Below are 22,564 nucleotides of genomic sequence, written 5' to 3'. Positions count from 1 at the left end.
TATATGAGGCTCCCAGTATTGGAAAAAAAGCTTAAACATGGCTGTGGAAATTGAAAAGATTCCCCCATAATTACATAGGGCACCTGTGCTCACTTTCTCACAGTCATCAGATTTAGTCACTGTATGTGTTTTCTACGTTTTTGAGAAGCACGCTTTTACATGAGGTTTTGTGGTTTTGCACACGTGATGTCTTAAGTCATAAATGGCCTTCTAATCATCCTTCTTCTGCCACTTTTAGAAATCCCTTATTACATTTTTTCTGATGCCGTGGCATCCTGCTGAGGGCTTCTTGTTTAAAAACATGACTCTTTTTCTGTGGGCCTCGTGTAAGTGTTACCCCTTTTGCTACTGCAGTTTTTTGAGGATGTAACTGAGCGCTGATGTCGTTTACCTTCAGTGCCATTGATTACCAAGGGAAAACTACAAATATTCTGATTCAGGAGAGGATGAATGGGTGAGAACAAAGTAAAGACGTAACGAATTACTAACAGTTTATTAAGATCTAAATCCTCAACAAACAGATTTTAATGAGGTTTGGAGAGTCAAAAATCTTGGATGAAGATTTTATAAGTATGTGTCGGCTAGCCTTTTCTTTTTATTGTCCTTTTTTGACTCTTCTTGCATGAATATATCTGCACTTATTGAATAGATTGTACTGTATAAATCAGAATGTACATATAATACTATACATAGGCTTCTTATCATAACTATGGGATAAAAATATTCCCATTCTGTATTCAGGTGCGTGCATGTGAGAGCCTCTAAGTATGTACATATAAAAGATGGACAGGGATAGGAGATGTTGGCCATAGGAATATTGACTTATTTTTCTTTTCTTATTATTTCTGACTGAAGGTGAGAGAATGAGTTAACATGATATAAATTAAAAGCCTAAAAAAAGTGAATATGTCAGTGCACTTATTGATATCATTTAAATCTAATGATTTCAATTTTTTCTTTGTGTATGTATTATGTGTACTGAAAGAATAGAGAAATGAGATGTGAATATTTATTGCTTCTGATAAATTAAAGTGTCCTTGCAGTGATGGTGGTCTGTGTGTACTTTTTATACAGCTTTAAATCTGCAGCTTGCACCTTTAAATTGCCCTAAACAACCAATGGCTTTTAACTTATTAGATTTAAAAAAGAAAAGAGTATGACGCATTAAAGATCTATGATGAGATGTGGGCCTACTTTGATGAAAATTCTGAGTGAGATTGCAAATCAATCAAATACCAAAAAACTCCAGGAGTCTTTAAATTAATAAGGGGCTTCATACTCTGTAACCTCATCACAACATGCATGTGCCAATGGATAAAGGGTAATCTCACAGTAGGCTATTTATTTACTTTTTTTATTGTGCACACAAGATTTAAGTGAATAAAAGCTGCAAGCAGTGATGAACACTCCCTTGCACAGCCCTGCGTGTCGGGGGTGCTAGTGGGACGCTGGTTGTGTCAGACAATGTGCACATTAGTCAGACTCAGACTGTTAATCTGAATAATTTTTCACATTCTATGATCAGTCTGTGTTTTCTGCATGGAGTGTGTGTGACATTAGAAAGTGTGTATTATACAGTATATTAAAATGTGTACTACGTCCTGTGTCCATAAGTGTCCCTGATGGAAAAAGGAACTCTGCTGAGTGCAATGATGCCCTCCACAAGTGTCTAAGACAAAGAATTGATGAGTTATGAACGTGGCTAAATTATAGGGGGCGGCATATGAGATATACGCATTTTGAAAATCTAAATAAAGTGTAGACCACACATTTTAAAATTCATGTAAATCAATAGGCCCCTGGCACTTTCATGCTTGGGCCCCTTATCAAAAGAATAAAATGGCTTATCCTGCTATAGCCTACTGTCCACTGTTACCATGCTAACTTATTATCAAATTTGGAGGGATAAAAAATATTAAAACTGTCAATAGTTATGCCGGGTAATAAATATTTTATGCAACTTAAAGAAAGGTAGATATTGGGATTTTGAGTTCCCATTGATACAACCAAACAGTACTTATATAGATAATAAGAATAATTAAACTAATGATGCTAATCATTATTATTATTACATTTGGAGATTAAAAAATCTCGGATGAAGATTTTTTAACTATGTGTCGGCTAGCCTTTTCTTTTTATTGTATCCTTTTTTTTACTCTTCTTGCATGAATATATCTTCCCTTATTGACTAGATTGTACTGTATAGATCAGAATGTACATGTAATACTATACATAGGCTTCTTATCATAACTATGGGATAAAATATTCCCATTCTGTATTCAGGTGCGTGCATGTGAGAGCCTCTAAGTATGTACATTTAAAAGATGGACAGGGATAGGAGATGTTGGCCACAGGAATATTGACTTATTTTTCTTTTCTTATTATTTCTGACTGAAGGTGAGAGAATGAGTTACCATGATATAAATTAAAAGCCTAAAAAAAGTTAATGTCATTGCACTCATTGATGTCGTTTAAATCTAATGATAATCTAATTTTTTTTCTCTGTGTATGTATTATGTGTACTGAAAGAATAGAGAATTGAGATTTGAGTATATATTGCTTCTGATAAATTAAAATGTCCTTTCAGTGACGTGGTCTGTGTGTACTTTTTATACAGCTTTACATCTGCAGCTTGCACCATTAAATTGCCCTAAACAACCAATGGCTTATAAGTTAATTAGATTTTTTTTTTTTAAAGAGTATTAAAGATCTATGATGAGATCTGTACTTTGCATATCAACTCTTCACAGAAGCCGGAAAAAATAAGATGATAATATTGAGTGAGATTGCCGATCTAGCAATTTTTTTTTTTTTTTTAACTCCAGACTTCAAATTTATAAGGGGCTTCTTACTCTGTAACCTCATCACAATAATATATCTAATAAATATAACAATAATAACAAGAAGAAGAAGAAGAAGGACCATTTTTCTTTTAATAATACTGTACGTATTTTTAGTATTTTTCAATTGAATTATTTGCATTTAAAAAATATTTTCAACGTTGTGGCATTGCTTATTGTACTTAAGAGCTTCCTCCCACAGCTCATAGATACATAGCTAGTGCACGGTCCTACTGTAGTTGCATAACTTGAATTGGCGTAGGACGTGATGTGAAGATCTGAAGCTGTGCTTCGGTCGTGAGAAAAAAACTAAGATGGCGTCTCGTCAAGAAAGATAGGACTAGGATGCCTTGAGGAGAGTGATGATGTTGGTCGAAAAGTGATTGACAAACACATAATTGATAAGGTTTGAGACCCTCGCTTACCATTAAACGAACCTCTGCCATCCATGTGTGGAACCTGGGTGTTTGACAGAACGGAGTATATGGAGAACTAAGGCTGGCAAAACGGTCAACTTTGCTAGCAGCGTCAGCTAGCCAACTGGAACAAGCACAGCTGGCCAACGTTAGCTAACTACCAGTCATCACAACAACAGAGGAAGGAGAACGACCAACAGCCCTATCATACCCCGGGACATCGAGGTGTCTTCGGGTCAGTTACGGAAATGCAACGAAACATTGTAACGTTTGTGTAAAGGGTCAACAAATAACTGCTTCTAGCATTTCTCCTTGCACATACTTGTAACGTTATATGAATAACATCAACTAACAGTAGCGTTAGCTTAGCTGGTTCTTCGCGTCAATTTGAGCGTCCATGGTTTGCGGTTATATTGATGACTTTTTCCTCAGCCACCTAGTTAACGTTAGCTTAGCAATGCTACTAATGGGACTGTGAAAAGGGAAGGCCTCGATGCTAACGTTAGCTGCAAGCGGCTTTATCGCCTCTTATAGCTCAACAATGGACACTAGTATATTACATGATTGCCCGAAAAAAAGAAGTGAATGACACGTAGCTAACTCACTGTACGAGATTTATTGGAGACAATTTCTTATTCTTTTGTCATGGTTGTCACTGGACGCTAAGGTTAGTTTTAACGCCAGTTCTTTTAAGTTTAGTAGCTAACGTTAGTAGTTAGCTAACAGTTGCCAGCTAATGTATCATTGAGTAATGTTAACAAGATGTACATTGACATTGAAATGTCACCATTGTCTTCTGAAATCTAGTGGTTGTGTATTTGGCTTCTTATTAATGAAGTTAGCCCAGCCCACTTGCGAGTAGTTGTGCCTTCATTTCTATACCTTAGGGTTCATGGCCTCCACGCCATTGTTTGTCCGAAGGCCTTTAGAGAACCAGATAAATGGGACACTTGTCACTGAAGCCCCAGAATCAAATTTAGTTATTTCATGTTTAATTATGAGGAATGTCCCAGGTCCAAATTCATATAAGACTATTTTATTGACACTCTTATGGTAACAAAAAATCTAATATAATGCTTATTGCTCAAGTCCATACAGACATGTTATCATCACTTCTGTAATTAAACCATTTAATTGTTGCTCTGCAATGCGATTGACTAAGCATCACTTGAAACGTTGGGCCTTTTTCACACTGGGCCTTGTTCAATCATCAGAGCATGGCATTTGTTTTGTTGTCCGTCTGATGTTGGGGGAGGGGATTTTAACAAGGACTATTTTGGGTACAAAAAATAATCCTCATCCTGGGATTATCCATGTCTCTTGTTATTGACTATTATGTGAAGTTTGGGGTAGTAATAATACACTATGAAACATGTACATTAACTAACTGCTATATATTAAGATGACAATATTCTAATGACCGGCTAGACCAGGAAGTAGTAAGAGGAAAAGTAAACTAATGCAGTGACCTTTTGTAATATGCTTTTTATTTTTTCATACACTGGTCGGTTGTTTTCACATTAACCAACATTAAATTAGGATGGCATGGTAACTTTACATTGCCTTTTGTTAAATTTGTTTCAGTTGACTGTCATTGGGAATATTTATTGAAATAAGTGTGTTTTGTAAATGTATTTTCGGAGGACAAAATGTTGGCCAGTAAACAGTTTCACACAACTTTGTGTCGTTAAAGCAGTCTGACCAGTCCTAGAGTATTGGGAGGTCATAACAAGCAGATAAATTCAGAAAAACAAAGGCTTTAAATTGTCTTTTAAGACTATGCAAGGTGTAAGGGTTTTACATTTTCCTCAAACTAAACAAGACTTGTGTCCATGAAATGCTTTTTGGGATGCTGTATTGATGCTGTCCTGTCCACTAGTGAGTCTGCCAGAGTTCATTAACTTCTTTTGCATTGTTGATCTTCCTTTTTGTCAGGGCAATGGAAGGGGACGAGTTTGTACCTCCTCCGGAGTGTCCAGTATTTGAGCCATCATGGGAGGAGTTTCAGGACCCCCTGGGCTACATTGCCAAGATACGTCCAATTGCAGAAAAGTCTGGGATCTGCAAAATTCGTCCTCCACCTGTAAATATTTGCTTGAGTTTGGATTATGTTAAATGATATGCTCACTGTGTGCAATGTGCAACATTTTTTACACATTGGCACTGTGTTTAAAGTGTTTAATAAGGAGTAATTTTCTTTATACATACTCTCCAAATTACACTTATGTTCAGTTTAATTTATGTTACATAGATTCAATGTTGTGCTTCTTTCATAAATACTATAATGAGTTATGTGTTACAAATTCAATTAGTAAGGAATGAAGAGTAGAGACTAAAATATTTTAACAAAATTAAAGTTGTTTTTACAGCAGAGGTTTAGAAAGGAGTACTGGAGGAAAACTGCAAACGGTGCAAGTGTGTTAATGAAAGCCTCATCACTGCTCATCTAAAGGGCTTGGTGGGCAATATTAATGCAGTTCTACATACAGTTTTTCTATATAGCCACATTACTTAGGGTGCAGTTTTTCTGTTAGTTTTGTCAAAATCTTGTAGGATTTCTAATTTCTTCGGCAATGATTGCTGACGATGCAGGCCTTTTGATTTTTGATCGTGTGAGCTTTACCTGCTCACCTTAAGTAGCCTTTCCTGGTTAAAGCTGCGCCAAGTTTTTGAGCCCTAAAGCCAGACTTAAAGTCAATTCTAATCTCGGTAATCTCTCATGTCCATGTTTATTTGTTTTTAAGATCCTTGAAAGATGGAGGTCACCACCCAACTACCAAGGTGTAGTTTTAGCACATAGGCTTACAAGTTTAATTGCATGTCTTTGCTTCCTAATAGGACTGGCAACCCCCGTTTTCAGTGGAGCTGGATACCTTCCGCTTCACACCCCGCATCCAGAGGCTTAATGAGTTGGAGGTAAATTCTTCTCTTTTCCCTCAAAGCTGTACATTGTTGACAGATATTTGAAGTTGTTGATGGAACCGGCTACAGTAATCATGGTGGTCCCTCATGCATCTCCTTTTAGGCAGAGACCAGGGTGAAGCTTAACTATTTGGACCGCATCGCCAGGTTTTGGGAGATCCAGGCATCCTCCTTGAAAATCCCACATATTGAAAGACGCATCCTTGATCTTTTCAGCCTATCAAGGGTAGATATACATTGAATTGTTTGTACTTAGTGCATTTTAAGTTATTTTTTGGTTCTTACCCATCCCTCTTCTAAACTTGTTTTAAGATTGTGACAGATGAAGGAGGTTTTGAGATGATCTGTAAGGAACGGCGCTGGGCTCGTGTGGCCCAGAGGCTTGGCTATCCTCCAGGCAAGAACATTGGTTCTCTGCTGCGCTCACACTACGAGAGGATCGTCTATCCCTTTGAAATGTTCCAGTCTGGTGGCAGCTTGCAGGTATCACACTACACATTCTCTTCTCTCCTGTTTGTGTTACCAGGGTTGATCGGTTAATAGAAAGCATTCAAAATGAGTTTTATCTACGAAGAGTAGCTTAGTCACTATATGATGCATTATACACTTCCTTTTGGTTAGAATCTAAATTATTACGGTAGATTATCTGTGTATTTACATTTTTTCATGTAAACTGTCTTTTTACATAATTTGCAGCATTGCAAGCCAAAGCACTATGATGGTGAGGATGTGGATAAGGAGTACAAGCCCCACTCCATCCCTCTGCGACAGTCTGTGCAGCCATCCAAAATAAGCAGCTACGGACGCAGAGCCAACCGCGGCCAGCCTGATGTGAGTGAGAGTTCCTATCCTTACTTGTCACTCAATTAATTTGCATACCACCATGACCAGTTACTATATACTGAACTGTATTTTGGGCACTTTTTGGATCACATTTCTGTATGTGTCTTTCTGCCTCAGAAATCGGAAATGAATAACATTTTTGTTTATACATCTGCTTTTCAAGACCATAGACATTGGATTTGTTGTGTGCAACTGATCTAAGGAATTTGTTTCAATGTGGCACTGTTTGAATTCCAACCTGGGAATTCTTTTCACTGCCAGGTATCCAGGCTTTCCTGACCTATGAGTACTTTATCAAAGGTGGTTCTTAGACCACACATCAACATTTGGGAAACGGATGTTATCTGTATTTGTTGTTGCAGACTTGGAATCATAGTTTCAGCTTACAAACAGGGAAGTTCCACAATTGTTTTTGTTTATGTTGTAATTGATAGAAATCTGCCAATTTTACCAGGACTTTAAACCTCAGTGTACAAAAGACCTTGACTTGCTATTTAATCTGGGGTGAACAGCAAATGTACAAGGCTGTCAGCCTCTAACCTCGTATGCACACAGTGTCTGTAAGTTTTAGTGTACCTTCTATTATCTGCGCACTGATTCGCCAAATAAATAACAACAAAGCTTCCATCATTACAGGCAAACAGAAAGTCAAGCCAACGGTGTACTCCCCGGTGTGTTTGTCCCGTGCTGTCGTGTTCATCATTTTTCTGTGCTTATCCATGTGCTTTTTTTTTTTTTGCATCAGTGACAGCGTAGTGTCTAGAAGATGTGACACATGACCGTACTTACTCTTCATCCCACCATGCTGCTGCGCTTACCTCTGCTGTTTATGCTCTCTGCTCCATGGCTTATTGGGTTTTCTGCTTTGTTTACGCCACTTCCTTCCATCTCACTGGTAGACACACAACTGTTTGTTTCATACGTCACATATTGCTACACAATCTTTTAATATATTATTATTACCAATACACAGTACAACTTTTGGACTGGCCGTTATTCTTTCATCTCATGCTTGTTACATGCAACCTTACCTAAACTTCACTTTCTAACATACCCCCCCCCCCCCCCCCCCCCCCCCCCCCCCCCCCCCCCATTTTAGTTTTTTTTAATTTAATATGCTGGAATACATCTTTTGTTTCGCATATTTAATAATTTACGGAATTTATAGGAACCAAACCAAGTTGGCTGCAGATTTTGGACACAAACGGTTACGTCGGATGATTAAGGCGATACAGAGAGTTCTACGAAATGGGCTTTTGTCTGAAGACCAGTGCATTTGATATTGCTTTATTTGAACTCGATTCAAGATCCAGGAGATATCTTTTCTATTATGTGGCTGGACAACAAGAATCGTCCATGGCAACCAACTTGTCAGCAAAATTACATTCTCAAACCTTCCCCACCCCATTTTCTTTTTGATGAGATAACAAAAATAGGGTGATCTCAAATAGGATTCTTTATAAAAGTACAGCTTATATTTAAAAAAAAAAAAAAAAAAAGCCTGTGAATGTGTATGCAGCCCTGTCCAAAGCATTACTAGATGTACCAAACATTAAAAAAATAAACTTTATTGTTGCTTTTGAAAGAGATGAATATATAGATCCACACCATTTCCTGTTTGACCTTTTATAGGTCCTACATTAAATGTGACCTTTGTCTTATAATGTGTCCTAGTGACAACCAGTGGCTCTGTTCTTTCCAGGCTCTCTCCCTTCCTCTTTCATCTCCTTTCTTTCCTCTTAGTTTATTGTTGCTGTTATTGTCTCCCCTTGCAGGGTCCAGAGGATCTGGCCCCCCATCCTCTCACCACTGGCTCTCAACTCATCTCTGCGGTACTGCCTCTTGAGCATATGAGCTCACCTTCCGCCCCCGCTTTCTTCCTGCCTCTTTTCCTAGACCACCTCACCCCTACTGAAGTTGTCTAGATGTTCTGTTTTTTCATTTTAACTAACCACTTTAACATTTTCATGCAATCATACTCCTAAACCCATAGTAGAGTCACATGACTGTTTCAGACAAAAGAAGCCATAAAAGCTCTCTGTGGCATTACAATAATAGTTGCCGCAAGTTATTAAATTAGCATCACTCTAGACCAGACAATAAAAACAAAGAAAAATATTTCCCTGGCCGGTCACTTCCGATTTTTATTTAAGCTGTTTTGATTTTCGTCAACATGCTATACGACTGTTATTAAAAGTAGCCATGATGTCTTATGTTGGAAAATTATGTTAAGGAGCCTTGTCAGTGTGTTTTTAGACATTGTAGTACAGACGTGGAAAAAAAACGTACTAGTGCATCTTGAGTGTATGCAAGTTTGGGGCACTGTGCCGTTGTTGTTGAGAACTAATGTTCCAGATGTCCTCCATGGAACGGTTCACTCTAGGCCTCTTCCACTCCATCTCCAATTGCCAAACAAGCCTTTCTAGTTTAATTGTTGAATTGACGCCCTCTCTAGCTTTCTCTCTTTCACCCATGCTCTTTCTCTGTGGTCGCACTTGGCTTGAAATGCTTTGTCGCTGGGCTGTCTGTGTGCTTTCTGCTGTGTCGCCTTGCTTTGTGCTCACTACAGCAGTTAACAGTGTGGCTGCATGCATTCTCTTTCGAGTGCACTCACACGAAAAAGAAAAAAAATAGGCTTATTGTAATAAGGTTTCACTTGCAGAGCACCATAATGTGATGATGGACGGTAAAGTAGTAATTACGACCCTTTCTGAACATGTAACTGTTGTTAGTCTTTAGGTCTCTCTAGGTTTGCTTGTTTGATTGCCCTCTACCATCAAGCCCTGCTTATCGGCCGTGCTGTCTACTGCTTCAATCCCTGTCCCACTTGTACGGTCCTATTGATCTGTGTGTGTGTTTGGGTGCCGGTTTATTATCTACACCGGTAATATACAACAATGTATGGGCAGCAAATATTTGTGACTGAAGCAAGGACAATTGCATACAGGTGGTAAACTAAAAAAACATACATGCTTCATCCATTACCTCTCTTGAAAGGAAAGAAAAAAAGACTTGTGGTCTCTTTTTATGGTATTGTATCTGTCCAGGTGTTGTGCCATGAATGGCACTAGCTTTTATGTGCTTTTTAGATCTACTGACTGGTTATTGGAAGTGACGTTAAGACCTACTGTGTTTCTGTCATTGCCATTTACATGTGACTTGTGTGTGTGTACAGTTTGTAATCATACAGCTGACTGGAACTAGTGCCCAAAGGTGTGGTAGAAATAATAATTAGATCAGCGTCAAAAAGGGGGCATGACCATGTTAAAAAAAGAGAGTACCTGCCTATTCGGTATTCTTTTTACCATTATCTACAGTCTTGAATAACGTACTTGAAAGCTACGCTTGAGTAAATTACAAGTGTCTTACCAGAAAATGACTTTGGTAGAATTTAAAGTCACCTTTTAAAATAGTACTTAAGTAAAAGTATCTGATATATACTGGACTTAAGTATCAAAAGTATTTTTATTTTTTTATTTATTTTTATTAAATGTAGTTATAGTTATAGTAATATAGTAATATATTTTTTACTAGTTATAGTAAAACATAATCCTGGTTTCCAAACCGTCTTAAACATGAAACCCAAAGTCTGACAGCCACAAAGAAAAAACAGAATTTTCCTTCTTTGTAAGGAAGAATCTTTCAAAACCATTTCTTACAAGTAACGAGTAACAAAGACGCTATTGGAAAATGTAGTGAGTAAATCCATACGTTTTATTTTAGAAATGAAGTGGAGTAAAACTGAAAGTTTCCAGAAATATAAATAACAAAGTGCAGATATGTGAGTACACAAAGTATTTGTACTTTGTTACATTACAACACAGGTTGTTCTTAGTGATTCAGACATGATGATGAACTGTGGTTGTAACAGGAAACAACTCTTGCCTAAAAGCTATCTATTTAAGTATCTTTCCACACAATTCTAAAACGAGGACACTTTCTTTTTACGTGGCAGAGACAAACACAAAATGGAAAAAAAACTATTACCTGCTTTTTGGATGGTAGAAATGATAAATGTCTAAGGCTACTCAGAATCAGCTGTTCACCTCCAACTAGGGCAGGCTGACATGACGATATATATATATATATATATAGTCAGAATTATATAAAATCTCTATTGTATATATTGTTTCTATTGCAATGTCAAAAACAGCTGCCAAACTGTTACGATAATATAACACTTTACGTTCTGTTTCTTGCACATTATGTTCATAATGCACGTTAGTTCTGAATACATTCCATAAAGGCTATTGAATTACCAGAAGACATTCTATACGGTGATATTAACCATTTCACACAGTCCTGCGTCCAGCATAAGGAAAAGAACTAAACAATGGATAGCGAGATGTGTGTATTTAAAAAAGAAAAGAAAAATGACAGCCTAAATTAATTGAACATTATCCAAGGATTTGATTTAAAGAAAAAGACTCATTACCCTGCCTATAATTATTTAAAATAGCCTACTCTGACTGTATGGTTGCAACTGCTGGTGATTGTATTTTCTGGTGGTGGGTCTTAACACTAAAGCTTTCACTGTGATGTAGGCTAACCTCTCCTTACTTTCTAACCAAGCACAATCCCTTCTTGTGGTGGCATTATGCTTTCACGTTTGAACTGTTTGTTCTGCATTTGGCATAGACCCTTTGGCTCTGTGTGCTTTGGAGAATAGTTGTTGGTTGTTGTTGTCGTCTTTGGCTTCATGAGGAAATGTACTTCCATCCACAGCCTGAACCCACAGAGGAAGACATAGAGAAGAACCCAGAACTGAAGAAGCTACAGATCTATGGCGCAGGGCCTAAGATGATGGGTCTTGGGCTGGTGGCCAGGGACAAAGGCATCAGGAAGAAAGGTAAGTGCCATAACCATAACCTGATTTAAACACATCCTCAGACACATACAGTTAAACCTAATAATGTTTAACAATAATTTTGAGAAACGTGGGCATTTGGAGGCAACACTGCATCAGAACAATTTAGTTTTGTAACTAAAGCAGTGACTTGAGAAACAGGCAAGTTCTAAATTAATAAGTGGCTCCCTCCTGATTCTGAACACATCTTTCTTTTTAGATGAACTGCCTCAAACCGTTACCATCAAGGACAGCGTATCTCCCGGTTCAGGTGATATCTCGGTCAAAGTGGAGCCGCTGGAGCACAAAGAGAAGCCGAGTGATGGGGGTACCTCTAGCCATACACCGCCGCCTCCTACCATCACAGTTAAGACAGAAGTGAAGAAAGAAGAACCAGAGGATGGCAAAGGGAAAGTGGAGCAGGAAGATGATACAGATGGACCTTGTACCAAAATGACCATGAGGCTAAGACGCAACCTCGGCAACCCGCAGTGTGTAAGTAGACCAAAGAATGCACCCAGGTGGCAGTCCGTTAAGATAAACATTACGTAATTGAATATCGAATGTCACGGCATAACTACAACTCTTGGAAAACGTGATACTATTGTTACGTCTAGGGCTTCCAGAGTTTTGTTAGCCCATGCAAATGAAACTACAAAGCTACGCACTAGCCCGCCTGGCTGAAGGTATAGGTGAAAGGCCTACCTCTCGTTGTAGACGGGGCCCCGCTTTGCTTCGTCCTCCAAGCAGACCACTTCTTTTTCTGGCGTTAATCAGCGTCGACACTCCGTTGACAGTCAAAACATTGACACAACTTAATTGTGCTGTTACACAAACTACCATGAGAAGTTGAATGATTGTACAGGCCTATAAACACAATGCTATTTGCTTCTTCTGTTTGACTCAATTGTGACTCCTATTCCCCACAACCAGTTCTTTAGTTTAATTATTCATCTTCCGTGTTTAATAGGCCACCGTGGTTGTCGGCTCCAGTTAAACGTGAGCCTCACTCCTCTGGCTCCAAGCCCTAGGATAAACGATTTGTACCCTTCTTTGCCTCACTTTTTCAAAGGTGGATTCTTTTGTGTGTCGGATGTGCGGTCGGGGAGATGATGACGAGAAGCTCTTGCTGTGTGATGGCTGTGATGATAATTACCACACCTACTGTCTACTACCCCCTCTCACTGATCCTCCCAAAGGCAACTGGCGATGCCCTAAGTGTGTGGCAGAGGTTAGTAAACGTGTTTGGAAGCACTTTTTCATGTCTGTAATACTCGTGGCATGTATATATATTTTTTTTTTAACCCACAAGAATAATCTTTTGTTTGAATTTTCCTCAATGTGTAACTTTTTGTAGGAGTGCAAGAAACCTGCCGAAGCATTTGGCTTTGAACAGGCTACACGAGAGTACACTTTGCAGAGTTTTGGAGAAATGGCAGATGCCTTCAAAGCAGATTACTTCAACATGCCTGTCCATGTAAGCGCAACCACACAAGACCTCACCTCTTCATTTTGAAGCAACCCTCCCCCGACTAATGCGGGAGACTAATCTCAAGCCTGTGTTGTTGTTGGTGTAGATGGTTCCCACTGAGCTTGTGGAGAGAGAATTCTGGCGGTTAGTCAGTAGTATCGAGGAAGACGTGGTCGTTGAGTACGGCGCGGACATACACTCCAAAGAGTTTGGCAGCGGCTTCCCGATGAACAATGGCAAAAAGAAGCTCACAAAGGAAGAGGAGGTACGCACGTTGATTGCTTTTGTTACCTTAACAGTGTTTTTTGAAAACTACAGCATCCTGCTTGAAATTACACGTTGTAAAGGTTAAACTACCCAAGTAAAAAGTTGGACCAGTAGATTTTTTAATACGCCAGCATGTCTGTAAAAGGCAGATTTGGCATTCTGTACATAGCCATTATAAGAATGTACTTGTAAGAATGAGCGCTTGCCCGGGTTCGAATCCAGCCTGCGTGGTCCCCCTTCTCTCTCTCCACCTTTCATCTCTGTCCACTACTTAGTTCAGCGCTGCTCTTGACAATAACAGGTTTGCATTAACAGAAACGATTCACTGCACAGTTTTTATTACAGTGCTAAATGAGATGAGAGCAGCTAGTTTGCCAACTGTCTTGTTGTTATGGAGATAAGTAGGCTCTTGGTTGGCATGACAATCCCACTACCTCTAGAATGTATGATTTATGGCAGCATAATCTGCTAAAAAATAAATCAGGATTTTGTTGACTTAAAATAATGTCCATAAATCAATCTGAATTGATGAGTAGAATGTATTTATATACAGACCCGTATAATAATCATAGTCCAGTTCTTATTTTCAACTTCTCTTTTTTGGTCAGGAATATGCCTGCAGTGGCTGGAATCTGAACGTGATGCCCGTGCTGGAGCAGTCACTCCTGTGCCACATAAATGGAGACATCTCTGGGATGAAGGTGCCATGGCTTTATGTGGGCATGGTGTTCTCAGCTTTCTGCTGGCACATCGAGGATCACTGGAGCTACTCCATCAACTACCTGCACTGGTACACAATGCTTTTTTTGTATATTGTTATGGGTTTGTTTGGGATTATAGTTGTGAAAGTTTAAAAAAATTGCAGCTTTTAAAGTAAGAATAGAATAAGATTAGGTCATGTGAAAGGTTACTTTGATTGAAATACTTCTCTCTCTTATGTATTCTATTCTCCAGGGGTGAACCCAAGACTTGGTATGGGGTCCCCTCTGTGGCAGCGGAGCGACTTGAGGAGGTAATGAAGAAGCTGACGCCAGAGCTGTTTGAGTTTCAACCAGACCTCCTGCACCAGCTGGTCACCATCATGAACCCCAACATCCTCATGTCTCACGGCGTACCGGTACATCTCACACACACACACATGCGCACAGCAGAAATATGGTTTGTTGAAATAAACTTATTGATTGAGTTCTGTCTTCTGATCGGCAGGTTGTACGTACCAACCAGTGTGCTGGTGAGTTTGTCATTACCTTCCCCAGAGCCTACCACAGTGGCTTCAATCAGGGATATAACTTTGCTGAAGCTGTTAACTTCTGCACGGCAGACTGGGTACGTCCGTTTACACTGTCTGTCTCAGGTTCTCATTTTTGATTTGTTCACAATAATTGACATCACTTTTCTCTCTTCCTCTCAGCTGCCTGCCGGCCGTTCCTGTATTGAGCACTACCGGCGTCTGAGAAGGTATTGCGTGTTCTCCCACGAGGAGCTCACCTGTAAAATGGCTGCCACCCCAGAGAAACTAGACCTCAACCTGGCAGCAGCCACACACCGGGAAATGTTCATCATTGTTCAAGAGGAGAGGAAGCTGCGGAAGGGTCTGATGGAAAGGGTGAGACACAGAAATTAATCTTCAAAATTGTTTATTTCTCTATTTCTTCAATTTTAGATGTGTAAGTGAATATTTTTGTTTGGTACCATCCTGAATCTGTCTGATATTGGGATGTTCGTATGAGAATATGGGCAATCTGATTGTCTAATAAAATCTGTGTGTTGTACCTGCAGGGCATTACTGAAGCAGAGCGCGAGGCTTTTGAGCTGCTGCCAGACGATGAGAGACAGTGTGATAAATGTAAGACCACATGCTTCCTTTCTGCTCTGGCATGCTCAAACTGTCCCGAGAGACTGGTATGTCTCTATCACACTCAGGATCTGTGCAACTGCCCCACTGAAAAACTCTACCTCAGGTATTTATCTCTTGTGTAGCTGTCACTGTTTGTGTTTGTGTGTGCTTTGCCGTGCCTCATGACATACTGGGTGAAAGCGGCTGTGTTAATCCTTCCCTTCACTTTGCAGATACAGATACACCCTGGATGAGCTGTTAGCCATGTTACACCGATTAAAGGTTCGGTCTGAGTCTTTTGATTCCTGGGCCAACAGAGTGAAAGAGGCACTTGAGCAGGAAGAGGGAAACAAAATAGGTGGGACATCAAAATAAATGAATCCCATGAACTGTGTTTCAACAGAATATTATGATCTTAAAAGACATTGGAAGACTAAATGGTTATTTAATTGCAGGAATTAATGATCTGGAAATGCTGAAGACGGAAGCAGCGGAAAAAAGGTTTCCCGACAACGAACTTCTGCGGAAACTCAACACTGTTCTTAAAGACATCGAACGCTGCCGGCAGACAAGTGCTGACCTCCTCAGTAACTCAAGGACCGGGTAAGATAGTACACATACTTAACATTTTTCACTAACTGTTCTGTTACATCCACTTACAAATTGCTGTCTTTTAGTGAAAGTAAGATGACTTTGGCAGAGCTGAAATCCTTGGTAGAGACGATGCAAAACCTGCCCTGTGTGATCAGCCAGTTGCAGGAAGTGCAGGTAAGTAGTTATCTTACACAAAGCAAACTAGTTTTTATTTTTGTCATATCTTTCCAAACCTAATAAAAATGTACTGTATAAATGTTAAAATTGTCTCACCTTAAAAGTTCTACCCCTACTTGGTGCGCTAAGACTGGCTGCTCTGTACCCTCTGATTTTCAAGGCGGTGCTGCGGACAGTGGAGGATTTCCAGAGCCAGGCTCAAGTACTGGCCAATGACAGGGACTGGAGGAAGGACTCTAAAACACCTGAGCAGTTGCAGACTTTGTTGGAGCAGGGGGCCAAGCTGCTTGTTGTGGTGCCAGAGTATAATGTACTCCAGGGCCTTAAGGAGCAGGGCCATTGGCTGGCGGAGGTGAGGCGCACCCTGGGCACAGAAGGAGGGGAGAGGCAGGAGGTGATGTTGGATGTTTTGAGGAACTTGATGGAAGCCGGCTGCAACGTGTCCCAGAGTGTGTCTGTGGAGACAGCCATGGCAGAGCTGCAGGAGCTGCTCACAATTGCAGAACGTTGGGAGGAGAAAGCACAGATCTGCCTAGAACAAAGGTGAGACAAACAAGTCGAACCATACAACATTCCTCTGCTTCAGCTGCTGCAGTTTTTTTCCTTTTTTTTTGCACTAGTTTATCCTGTTGCAAAAATGTCATAATTTCTTTGACATGGTTTTGTTCTTCCAGGCAAAAGCACCCTCTTTCTACACTGGAGGCAATAGTTAATGAGGCCCAGCTAATCCCAGTCAAGCTGCCCAACATTCTTACTCTACAGGGCTGTCTCACTAGGGCACGGGCCTGGGTGACGGATCTAGAGGAAATCCAGGTAAAAAAATAAATAGATACAATGATCCTCTCTGGCGTCTTTTAGACACCCATTTTTATTCAAACACCTCTGTAATAGTGTGATTTGAAATACCCTGCAATGGCAAATATGGTGTCCCTCGTGTTGATTATTATTGAATCTTTTATTTGTTGTAGAATGGGGAGCATTACCCGTGCCTGGATGACCTAGAGGGCCTGGTAGCTATTGGAAGGGATTTGCCCGTCTTCATGCAGGAGTTAAGACAGCTGGAACTACAAGTAGCCAGCGCTCACTCCTGGAGGGACAAGGCCACCAAGACCTTTCTGAAGAAGAGCAGTCAGCACAGTCTGCTAGAGGTGGGTACTTGAAGGAAATTGGAAATTATTTTCCAACCTTACCTAAATAGATTGACTTTCTGTCAACCATAGGAAACAAGATACGTTACCTGTACACTTGTATCAGTACAGCATTTCACTTTAGTTGCCAAGTTCTTTGTTAGGCAACCTTTTATGAAAGCATGCATTCAACTCCAGCGTTGCCCTGCAGGTATTATGTCCGTGTGCAAAAAGAAGAGAGAGCCGAGATGAGATGGAGCCGTTAGATGAGCCTTTAGAAGATTCTGATACCAACACTCTGGGCCTCTCTGCGCAGGACCTGAGAGACCCTGCAGCTATTGTGAGTTTATTGATAAGTGTTGTTGTTTTTTTTCTGTCTTTTTACATAAATACTAGTTCTATGCATGAACTTGGTTTGTGGCCCTTGTTCTAGGTGATGGCATTCAAAGAAGGGGAGCACCAGGAGAAGGAGGCACTATTGAGGTTACAGAAAATGAACTTGTGTAAATCTGGACTTAACGCTGCAAGTTGCAAGGAGGACAAGGAGAACGGGAGGTGGAAGAACGTCATGGAGACGGACACATCCAGCCGCTCAGAGAACTCTGTAAAAGAGAATGGTAACAGTAACCACACCTGTACCACCTCTCCTCAGTCAGTGTGCGTGTGCGCTGGTCAGCCTCGTGCCCCTCAACTTCGCTGTCATCTGTGTAAGGACTGGTTCCATGGGGGCTGTGTTCCTTTCCCCTCCCTGCTCCCCACCTCTGGACCACCAGAGAACCCCCTCTGCTGGTGGGACTGGGACTCGCGCTTTTTGTGTCCGCGATGCCAGCGGTCGCGGCGCCCGCGCCTGGAGACTATCCTGGCGTTACTGGTTGCCCTGCAGAGGCTGCCAGTGCGTCTGCCTGAAGGAGAAGCGCTGCAGTGTCTCACAGAGAGGGCCATCACCTGGCAGGGCCGAGCCAAGGACGCACTGGAGACACCAGAGCTGCAGCAGGCCCTTCAGAGGCTGCAAGAACTCAAAGAGACTCTCCTCTGCGAAACCCAGAAAGCTGGAGACGTGGGAAATGAGACAGAAGGGAGTTCAGTGATCGTCTTATCAGACTCTGAGGGAGGTGAGGGAGAGGAAGGAGTCATTGATCTGACAGACGAGAATTCACCTAAAAAGAACACCAAGGAAAGCAACGGCACTCAGGTTAACGTCTTATTCTGACTCTTTGTTTTAATTCTGAGCCACATAGACTAATAACTATAAACTGCAACTGGCTCAAACAATTATTTGATTTTATTTCATCCTCTTTATAGTAATAGTTGATTAAATAATTGAACTACTGTAGACCTTTTTATACTGTATCCAACTTGCCTGTTTAACACAGTGATTGTTTGCCCACAGGCTGGATGTGAAAATGGCCTCAGCAAGAAGTTAAATGTTACAGGTAAGATGGAGTATCTACTCCAGAGTAACCGTTGAGTTGTGCAAAGCGTCACACAAGACGCCAGTCCTCACCTATTCCTTCTGCTGCTCACGTTTTTTAGGGGTGGGGTCTTTGCTACCCTTGATGCCTTTGCTAAAAGGCCAGGTAGTGGAGCTTTTACCAGCCACCAGGGTCCAGCTGGAGGAGCTGCAGCTGGAAGGAGATCTGCTTGAGGTGTCCTTGGACCAGACCCTCATCATCCACAGAGTCCTGCAAGCTGCCTCTGTTCCACCCAGAGAAACACTGCACACGCTTATTCAGGTCAGGAAAATAAAGTCTGACCTTTTTAAAAATATATATATATTTTGAGGCAAAATGTAAAAAGCTATGTACCACTAAATTGAACAATACAATGTTAAAACCCAAACTACATCAGTATAATCTAACCCAAAAACAGACTAATAGCTCTAGACTTTCAATTTTTAGTTGGCGACGGGTCTTAAAAGGTCTAAAACTTCTAATCTAAATAATTTTAAATTATGGGAAGGATGTTGTGATATTGGTCTTAAATTCCATTCATATTGGTCTTAAAAAGCTCTTTAAACGTCTTAAATTTGACTTTGTGAAACCCTGATTCAAAGCACCTTACTGCGCCATGCGTGTATATTTAATTAAAGGTCCGCTGTGGAGTTTTCTTGGAAATGTAATTTCTATTTACATTCAGTGTTAATTCACTAAAACACACTGTGTAAACATTTTGAATGCATGTACTTCCTCATAAAAAGCTAATTTATCGTCGAAGTTTAAAACCTGCATCGTTTACATTCATTTTTCCTTTCCACCTCTTCTCTGCTTTTGCTGGTGCATTGCTACATTTCTTGGCACAACACCGCCACTTCAGTCAGATTAGAGCAATAGTGTGAGACCATAAATGTGTACCACGCCACCCACGTGTAGTAAGACTCCACAATGTACTAGTAATGTAGATCGCAGTGGTGCTAATAGACGACTGGCAGTGGCGCACATTTGAATTGATGGACATTATGAATTCCAAAGTCTGTTTAAAAGTCCTTAACTTCAATTAATTGAGTGTTTTATTACGGAATTATGTAAAAATAGGCAAAAATGTGTTTTCTGTTGTATCAAGAACAAAAGTCTGGCTTTTATTTAGGAAGAACTAGGGAAGTGGTCTGCTTTGTCGATCGCGTCTATCGCCCCTGTTCTCTTCAACTGCTTCCTCTCTGCTTCAAATGCTTGTCCTCTCCCTCTCTCTTAGATTGAGCTTGAAGAGCAGAGACGAACGAGCCGCGGGCGAGCCAAGGACTCCAAAAGGAAGCGAAAGAGCCACAGAGGTGGCATTGGGGAAGGGGCCAGAGAAAGGTCTCTGGATGCCTCAGAGTCAAAGAAAACCTGTCCCATCAGCCCCTTCCCTCAGTTACCTGTCCAGACCTATCCAGAGGTACCCGCCCCATTTAGCTCACCTTTGCTTTAGGTTTTTCATTGATTGTCTGGAAATTAAAGTTGTAATGCTTCGACTTGAGCTTTATTTGAGATTAACATTTTTGCTTTTTTTCCTTTGACAGATTTTGTGATATATTCAACGCTGTAGCTCTGTTTAAGCGGATTAGCCGGGGGAATTGAAGGGACAGAGCATTCTGTGCCAGAAGACAGTGTCAAGTTATAACAAGATGCAGGACTTCCCCAGGCCTGTATCCCACGTCCCTTCTCATCCCTCATTCACACATTCAGACACTTAAGAGTGCGATGACTCTTCTTCTACACTCCACCGTCTCATCCTAAACTCAGCCATGTCTCACCCGTCGTCATTATTTTTCTTCAGACTCGCTGTCTTAACCAAACTTTATTCTCCACCTTCCCTGGACCCAGTTTTTCCTGTGAACATAGTAAGACTGTGTTGAACCGATGTGGGACTTGCCGCAGTTGGAGTGTTTTTGGTCTAGAGTTGTCTCTGAGGTCCATCGGTTTGCTACGTTATCCCCTGCGTATTAAATGCGAGTTCGGCTGAAGCCTGCCTCAGCGCCAGCTGTTGCAGTTTCCCTTCGTTGAGCCCGCTCGTTGAAGTCGGATAAGCTACGGAGTTCATTTAGGCCGTTCTGTTCGGGCACGAATCCTGAACCTGAGGTACAGCGGAGGGCACCGACTGCTGATCTTAGACCACAGCACCGTGGTTACACTTGTATTTTTTTAGTTGTATTTAATCTTGTGTTCGATGCGGTCTTGAGCGGACGTGCATTTTGAATAAACTGAGTAAATTTTGGGAAGTGTTAAAAGCAAGAATTAATGTTTTTGGTGCTACTTTCCCAAAATGGACATCTGTACCTCTTGGCTTGTTTCTCCGCCCTTCCCTCGCTGCCTTTATTTTCTCTTTTCTTTTTTAAGCGCCCATCCTTTTGACCCCATATTGTATTCCTTTCAATTTTACCTCTTCTCCCTCATTCTCTTGCAAATTAAGGTAACTTCACTGTATCTCACTTTGTCACAATTTATTTTGTTATAATATGGGTTGGGTAACAATATTGATATTGCAGACACACAGTTGTCGTGAGTTTCTGTATAAACTTATCATTTTAATGTTGCCTTTGTTTCTTTTCACTCTTGTTAGAAAAATAAAGGTTTAGAATTGTTTAGGACATGGTGACTCCTTATTTCTCATCTCGAAAAGCTTTAGTCTAAAGATCCATAATGAATTTTCTCCCAATGCACTCCGAAGCAATTATATACTACCAAAAACAGATTTCACGATCACGGCATTTATTTAGAAAAGATTTTACTGTAAAATGGCAGACACAGAACAGACATCACAATACTGAACAAGTACACCATCTTCAACTATGCTAGAGTTTTATTCAAGTTCATAGACACATCCACAAGTACAGTATGTTAAAAGGAGTTGTAAAGTATATGGGGGGGGGGGGGACATTTCTGCCTCCATATCAAACATGCATGTAAGCCAAAGGAGGAATCTGCTTTTGTTCGCCAGGTTTTATCAACACCCCTTTCTTGACGGTCCTTGTCATTCTAGGTATTTTAGCTGGATAATTGTTCTGAGAGCACATAAGAAAACATGTGAAAACCTCTGAATCAAGTTTGGGATTGACATCTGACAGGAACTTAATAGAAACCCCCATGTTGGCTGCAGACCCAATTAACGGGGATTCTTTTTTTGGCTAAGAATAATCCTAATTTGCAATGAAATGGCCTTGTTCACAGTCAACATTTAAACAAAAGATCTTGTATACTGGCCAAAACTCGGTCCAGAGAAAGTATTTTGAAATGAAACCACAAATTGTTTCTGTGCTTTTATACGACAAAATGCACAACATGCCCTCCTTCATAAAACATTAAGCCGTCCGGGGCTCTGTGCTTTATTGTTTAACTTGTCAGCTACCGTAGCTCAGCCTTTTTGTATTGTGCTTTACAGTCAAGAGGCACCGCTCAACTTTTCGTTATCAAAAAAAGCGGCTGACGATGATGTTGCATTTCCTCTAAAAAAACAAAGGAGCATTTGTACATCATCACGACAAGAATGCAACAAAAGAATGTCGTCACTACATTAACTGGCACACCGTTTTGGAAAATGTCCTTCAACAAAAGTCCATTATGGGCACTAAGTATAGAGTTTTATGGCACAGAAGTGGCTTTTTTCAGAATGTATTCACAGCTGCATGGTTCTCAGCCCCACTTTTTTGTCCAAAGAGGCCTGCAAAGATTACCATTGCGCACTAGTCGTTTAATGGCTAAACAGCAGGTGGTGCCATGCCATTTCTCCTGGATGTAAGAAGACAGATCTC

The 22,564-nt window shown here is 40.6% G+C and overlaps 1 protein-coding gene across 2 annotated transcripts; it reads left to right on the top strand.

The window, feature by feature from the left end:
- Nucleotides 1-3,120: 3,120 nt before the first annotated feature.
- On the top strand, nt 3,121-21,403 carry kdm5c (lysine (K)-specific demethylase 5C). Of its 2 annotated transcripts, XM_034875989.1 has the most exons (29): nt 3,121-3,491; nt 5,192-5,339; nt 6,095-6,172; nt 6,282-6,404; nt 6,491-6,661; nt 6,875-7,009; nt 8,797-8,853; nt 11,747-11,870; nt 12,088-12,362; nt 12,940-13,098; nt 13,225-13,344; nt 13,445-13,603; nt 14,214-14,395; nt 14,560-14,722; nt 14,812-14,931; nt 15,017-15,211; nt 15,385-15,566; nt 15,676-15,800; nt 15,898-16,045; nt 16,120-16,210; nt 16,374-16,756; nt 16,888-17,026; nt 17,182-17,361; nt 17,552-17,680; nt 17,774-18,532; nt 18,731-18,773; nt 18,874-19,073; nt 20,029-20,211; nt 20,336-21,403. In XM_034875989.1, the coding sequence occupies exons 2-29, from the start codon at nt 5,196-5,198 to the stop codon at nt 20,342-20,344; spliced, it is 4,776 nt and encodes a 1,591-aa protein (XP_034731880.1). In that variant the 5' UTR covers nt 3,121-3,491; nt 5,192-5,195; the 3' UTR covers nt 20,345-21,403. The 2 variants fall into 2 exon arrangements, with proteins under 2 accessions (XP_034731880.1, XP_034731881.1); XM_034875990.1 differs by lacking the exon at nt 8,797-8,853.
- The last annotated feature ends 1,161 nt before the right edge of the window (nt 21,404-22,564 follow it).

Source organism: Etheostoma cragini, chromosome 7 (genome assembly GCF_013103735.1).
Source record: "Etheostoma cragini isolate CJK2018 chromosome 7, CSU_Ecrag_1.0, whole genome shotgun sequence".
NCBI lineage: Eukaryota > Metazoa > Chordata > Actinopteri > Perciformes > Percidae > Etheostoma > Etheostoma cragini.
The sequence above is the reverse complement of the archived record's forward strand: the minus strand, read 5'-3'. Positions and strand labels throughout refer to the sequence as shown.

Bases quoted from the DNA above. Each gene is read 5' to 3' on its own strand.
- kdm5c (XM_034875989.1), top strand. From the start codon at position 5,196: ATGGAAGGGGACGAGTTTGTACCTCCTCCGGAGTGTCCAGTATTTGAG. The intron at 15,212-15,384 runs GTGAGACACAGA...TTGTACCTGCAG, and splicing joins GGAAGGGTCTGATGGAAAGG to GGCATTACTGAAGCAGAGCG. The intron at 16,211-16,373 runs GTAAGTAGTTAT...CTGATTTTCAAG, and splicing joins GCCAGTTGCAGGAAGTGCAG to GCGGTGCTGCGGACAGTGGA.